Raw genomic sequence first — 6,190 nt, 5'->3', positions numbered from 1 at the left:
GCTAAAGCTAGAAAGCCAAACTCATCCATATCCCATATTCAAGGGGTTATCCCTAATCTAATCAAACAAATGTACTATCCTAATCCTAATTCTTAAATGAAATGCAAATCTAATGTTATGTATCACACATAGGAGTAAGGAATATACATATAAAGGGAAAATACGGAATAGGGGATATAAATAGAAAGGAATATGGAATAAAGGATGTATATATAAGAAAAGTGTCATGCAACATGGAAAAGACCCTAAAAAGTGAAAACATGCATGAGATGCAGTGATTTTATCACACAACCATGATCTAACGCTCGAAGGGCTCCTAAGGGTCTAGCGTTGGACTAGCCCATGTCTACAAATCCTTACTAGCATTGGACTAGCGGAAAATCGGAACAAAGAGCCACAACTAGCATTGGACTAGTGTGGATTCGGGAAAGGCGGCCACAACTAGCATTGGACTAGTGTGGTGACGACATGCATTTGTTACAATCAAATAAATCATGTAAGACCTAATAAAAGCATGTAAACACATAATATCACATAAACACATAACACATAATCATAATATCTAGATACAAGGCCCTAAGAAAGCGGTAACACATAGCACATAAGCATGCAAATCACACAAGCAAAGAAAGCAAACAAACCCTATCTATTACATTAGGGGGAGCCTACTACAATCTAAAGGGGGAAATGAAATAAAATAATTTTTTTTTTCCAAGAGGACAAGCGCCCCACATTTTATTGAAAAAACGAAAGATCAAACTAGGGAACAACCTTCCCAATTACAGCCTCCAAGCATTTCACTATTCTAATCGCCTTCATTTATCCAACGCACACCCGGCACCCCACGAGAGTCAAGGAGAATAGTAGCCCTAACCATCGCCGGCAGCTGGAGCTCGTGCTCATATACCTGGGCACCAGTTGCCCCAACCGCAGCTAACCGGTCTGCAGGTACGTTGGCCTCACGGTAAATATGTGAAATGGAAGCAGTGAAGTCCTTGAGGAGACCTCTCACTTTCCTCAAACTGTTACACAAAGGCCATTTAGCAATAGCCCCCGAAACGACCAACTGCACCAAAGCCTTGGAGTCCACCTCCACCAACGAAGGACGCAGCCCCTTTTGTGAACACAACTGCAGACCAAACAATAATGCCATACACTCCGCCCCTAACACATCCTGATCCCTGAACTCCTTGTAGAAAGCAAAAATCAATTTCCCCTGACAATCGCGCAGCAGACCACCACCCGTGGCCAGACCTTGAACCACACTGGCGTCCGAATTGAGTTTCAGCACACCAGGCGGCGGTTTGATCCAGGCAATCGCACACGGAGCCCTTCTCCGAGAAGGAGCCTTGACCCATTGAACCAACTCACAATCGACATCCCCCGTGAAATGCGACCGGCGAAGCTTATTTGCCTTCCCAAGCTGTTCCCAAAAATAATCCACCTCACGGATTATCTTGTTCACCTCCCACCGTACTCCCTGAAAGCGCTCCTGGTTCCTAGCAACCCAAAGAAACCAACACACCACTAATGGCATAAAAACCCGAATATGATTTTTTGCCGATGTTGCTGAAGTAAAGTACCAAGAGATAAACACCGACGCCATACTCGGGCAATTACTCAAGTGAAACCCAAACCAGGCAGAGATTCTCCTCCAAACTTCCGAAGCTACCGGACCTGACAGAAAAACATGCAGAAGCGTCTCCTCCTCCCGGTAACAGCACCCACATCTCGAGGGAAGAGGCAAACCTCGAGACCTTAACCCCACATCCAAAGGGAGGAAGTTTCGCACTAACCTCCAAGCAAAAAATGACATTTTGGCTGGCAAAACCGGCGACCACAGTAAGGAGTCGACCAAGGAGTGATGTCGCCGTTGCCGAAGCAACTCCCATGCCGACTTGACCGAGAAAGTCCCCGACGGCGAAAGCGACCAAACCAACCTATCCTTCTGGGACAGATCAAAGGGTATGTCCTTGATTGCACGGATGACAAAACCCGGAACCCACTTGGCAAGACGAACCTCATCCCAGCCTGCATCCGAAATGAACTCCGCCACCAGAAAATGAGGCCTCTCACCTCGGCCCACAACCACCTCTAACGGGTCCTGAAGCACCCATCTATCCTTCCAAAAATCTACTAGGCCTTTACCTACACACCACCTCATGTTCGGCTCAACCCAAGACCGAATCGCCTCAAGCCGCCGCCAAGTAGCTGACGGCCGAACAGAAGAGACATCCGATGGATGGCTCCTACTACAGTATTTGGCGTGCATGAACTCCGCCCACATTGAATCTCCACACCGGAAACGCCACCAAAGTTTAGCCGCAAAAGCCCTTGCCAAGTCCTTAAAAGACCTAAACCCCAGACCCCCTTCCTCAAGCGGAAAGCATAACTTGTCCCAAGATGACCAATGTATACGCCTCTCCCCCATTCGATCCCACAGGAAGGTGTTGCAAATGACTCCCAAACGTGTCAACACCGCCTTTGGGGGATTAACCACCTGAAGTAAGTACATAGGCAACGACGCTAAGACATGCCTCGCTAAGACCAGCTTACCCCCAAATGAGAGCAGCTTAGTACTCCAATGGCCAAGGTGAGCCCGCATTTTAGCCACAATCCCATCAAAAAGCACATTCCTCCGCCGACCCTTATAAATAGGGGCACCCAGATAAACAAACGGGAAAGATTGCCTGTGAAAACCCAGGACCCTAGCGACCATGTGCTCCTGCCCCGAAGTAGCCCCCGACGCCAAGAAAAATGAGCTCTTGTCGACATTCACCCTCTGGCCCGACGCTTCTTGATACTCTGCAAGGAAAGCCTTAACTGCGGTCAGACACTCCTCAGAGCATCTAGTAAAGACAAGCATGTCATCCGCGAAGGCTAGGTACGGCACCTGGATCCCGGCTGAAACAAAATACCTGCCCGGCTGCCTACCTAAGAGGTGATGCAAGCCGCGGCCTAAGAATTCTGCAACTAACACAAAAAGGCCAGGAGACACCGGGTCCCCCTGCCTAACACCCCGTGAAGCCTTAAAAAATCCAGCCGCCTTCCCATTCACCAAAACTGAGAACCAATTATTGGAAACCAGGCGAAAGAATATGTCTACCACATGTTCTGCAAAACCAAACTGCCGAAGCATAAACAACAGAAAAGGCCACTCAACCCTGTCATACGTCTTTTCCATGTCCAATTTTAATATGAGGTTCGGATGTCTCAACCGCCTGTCCAAATCCAACACCAGTTCCTGCGTGAGAAGGATGTTATCCGTTATCCCCCGACCAGGTACGAACCCCGTTTGCCATGGTGAAACTAAGGCAGGTAGGACTCTCCCCAACCGATTAGCCACAATCTTAGAAATAATTTTTGTACAAGTGTTGCAAAGACTAATAGGCCGAAAGTCCTTCCAGCGCGTGGCACCTGCAAGCTTAGGCAGCAAAATAATCGAAGTACTAGTAAAACTCCTAGGCAAGCACATACCCTGGAAAAAAGCCTGAACCGCCTCCAATAGATCTGCCTTGATAATATCCCAACAAGCTTGGTAAAAACCTGCCCCAAACCCATCTGGTCCAGGAGCACTATCAGCATCCAACCCATGCACCACCTCCTGTAATTCCGCCATGCCTGGAGCAGCCGAAAGCATATCATTATCTGCCGCAGACAATTTAGGCATCGTAAAGGGAATGGCAGGCGACTGCCACCCATGTTGTTCCGAAGAGAACAAAGAGGAGACGAACACCACCGCAGACCTCCTGATATCATGAATATCCTCCAGCCATGGGCCTGCCGGATCCTTAATGCGAGCCACAAAATTGACATTTCGGCGCTGGCGGTAACGAGAGTGGAAATAAGCCGAATTAGCATCTCCCACCTGTAACCATTTGATGCCCGCCTTCTGTCTCCAGTACTCACATTCCTCTGCCAAGCTCCTTGCATAAACCGCCTTTGCCTCCTCCAACGCTGCCCTGGAAACAGACCCTCGTTCATTGTCAAACTCCTCCTCACGTTGTTTCATAACTGCCTCAGCCGCCTTCACCTTATTGAAAATGTTTCCAAAAACCTGGGCGTTCCATACTTGCAGCCCACCCTTAACCGCCCGTAATTTATTATAAAACCTCGGCATACCCTCACCCTCCGCCGGCATCTCCCAGCTCTTCTTCACCACATCCTTGAAACCTGCATGATGCCGCCAAACATTTAGAAATTTGAATGACCGTTTGCTGGGATTCCCATTCTGACAACAAATCAGCAGTGGAGCATGATCCGAACGTCCCCTAGCCAAATGTGAGACATGCGAGAGGTCATACCCATCCGCCCACTCCCGATTCATTAAGGCCCTATCCAAACGCTGCCACATCCTCCCATTCGTCCAGGTGAATTCAGCACCATCAAAAGGGACCTCAGCCAAACCACAATTACCAATGGACTCATTGAATTCTTCCATATTTGCTTCATTAGCCGGGGCTCCTCCCACACGCTCCTCCATACAGGAGATTACATTAAAATCTCCTGCTAGTAACCAAGGCCCCTGCACTTCGCCCGCCAAACTTTCCATTGCTGACCACAGCTCGCGTCGGCCCACCCTCGTACACCGAGCATAGACTGCCGAGAACTGCACCGAACATCCAGAAGCGAAATCGATGGTCATGTGAAGCAGTTGTTCCGCCATTTCCCTGAAGCTCAATGACATCTCATTATACCACAAGACCCACACCTTGTTATTCAATGCCCCCAAAGCCCTATCAAACCCAAGAAACCGACGTACCACCTCAAGTTGTGGGGACTCCGACAATGGTTCCAGGAGAACCAGCAATCGAATCTTATTAGTTTTGCATATCTTATTTAAATATCGCAGGGAATCTTTACGTGAAGCCCCACGAATATTCCACACTACCACCTTAATGGGATTTAACATGAGACCTCAAAGAATAATGAGTTTGGGGTTGGGGATGAAACTTACCCTGACTGGTGTCTGCTTTTGCCGGCCGACCACCCCTGTGTCTCGCTCCTGGATGACCATGCTCCGCATTCACTGGCTGCTCCAACCCTTCCAAATTTTCCGTCCCACACCTTTCTCTTGAGCCTGTCTGAGCCGCGGACAGCCTTTGATGCAACACCGCCTGAAATTGTTTTAATTGCTCCCATGGCGCCGCCTCCCCCGGTATGTCCCCATCAGAACATAGACGTCTATGCCTCTGCCTAGCAGTCCGACCCTGACACGCCGAACTGAATGGGATGCGATCGACATCCTGAAACTCCAGGTCTGAGAGAGATTGTAAGACAGCAAAGTTATTCCCGCATTCCACCCTCTCCCCGCCATGCACCTCCTCCGATGTCTCCCTCGACGACGGCTCATATGAAGCATCATCTCCGGCCGAAGTTGTCAAAAACCAGTAATCTCAGCCCCAGCGACCGCTTCAACAGCTACCGACGGAATAGAAGGCTCCACCAAAATAGGGCCCACCTCCGGATCCGACGCCGTCCGCTACATTGCAATTTCCGTCCCATCCAGTTCCAATTGCACAGTCGTCCCAGGGTCACAAGTAACACACTTCCCTTCACTATTTTGGCCAGAAACCAATGCTCCCTCCGGCTGCTGATGACACTCCCCACTCTGCAGAAGCCCTAAAGCAGGCCCATTAGTGTCACTGAAACCCTTAGCCCGGTAAACCTGCTTAGACTTCCCTCTCGCCGTAACCATCCTGTTTACAGGTTTAAGATCGGGATGTTGCCTAAAACATTCCCCGTCGTCATGTCCAAAACGAACACAGAATCCACAAAATTTTGGCCAAGATTCGTATTCCACCTCCTGCCAGAACCCCTCCTGGTCCTCCCCAATCCAGATGCGATGAGGGGGTTGCTTCGACATGTCCATCTCAATCAGAACCCTCGCAACCGAAGGCCGTTTGAGCTTCACTGTCGCCTAGTCAATCTTCAGACATCGACCCAACAAACCTGCTAGTTTGGCAATGTACACCGAATTAAATAAAGGCAAAGGAAGCGCTGGCATGGACACCCACACAGGCGCAAAAGTCGAATCCTGATGGGCTTTGAAGTCCAATGTCCATTTTGAAACCAGCATCTGTGCGCCCTTCACGAACCAGGAACGGCGCACGAACAGCCGAGTAAAGTCCTCCTCAGTTGATGGTCGGATCAGAACGTGGTTCAAATCCAGAAGGCCGACATCACAATC

General features: G+C 49.3%; 1 protein-coding gene across 1 annotated transcript; it reads right to left on the bottom strand.

Annotated features, from left to right (window-relative positions):
• Positions 1-805: 805 nt before the first annotated feature.
• On the bottom strand, positions 806-5,866 carry LOC113718207 (uncharacterized). The gene is made up of 4 exons (XM_027243123.2): positions 5,576-5,866; positions 5,389-5,482; positions 4,958-5,260; positions 806-4,887 (listed from the first exon to the last, which is right to left on the bottom strand). Exons 1-4 carry the CDS (start codon positions 5,864-5,866, stop codon positions 806-808), a joined length of 4,770 nt encoding a protein of 1,589 aa, XP_027098924.2.
• Positions 5,867-6,190: the final 324 nt, after the last annotated feature.

The sequence above is a fragment of the Coffea arabica genome, chromosome 11e (genome assembly GCF_036785885.1).
Source record: "Coffea arabica cultivar ET-39 chromosome 11e, Coffea Arabica ET-39 HiFi, whole genome shotgun sequence".
Lineage (NCBI taxonomy): Eukaryota > Viridiplantae > Streptophyta > Magnoliopsida > Gentianales > Rubiaceae > Coffea > Coffea arabica.
Note: the sequence above shows the minus strand (reverse complement) of the source record. Positions and strands in the feature narration are given on the sequence as shown.

Bases quoted from the DNA above. Each gene is read 5' to 3' on its own strand.
- LOC113718207 (XM_027243123.2), bottom strand. From the start codon at position 5,866: ATGTCGAAGCAACCCCCTCATCGCATCTGGATTGGGGAGGACCAGGAG. The intron at 5,483-5,575 runs GTTTCTGGCCAA...ATTGCAATGTAG, and splicing joins AGCAGCCGGAGGGAGCATTG to CGGACGGCGTCGGATCCGGA. The intron at 5,261-5,388 runs GTTTTTGACAAC...AATCTCTCTCAG, and splicing joins CGCTGGGGCTGAGATTACTG to ACCTGGAGTTTCAGGATGTC.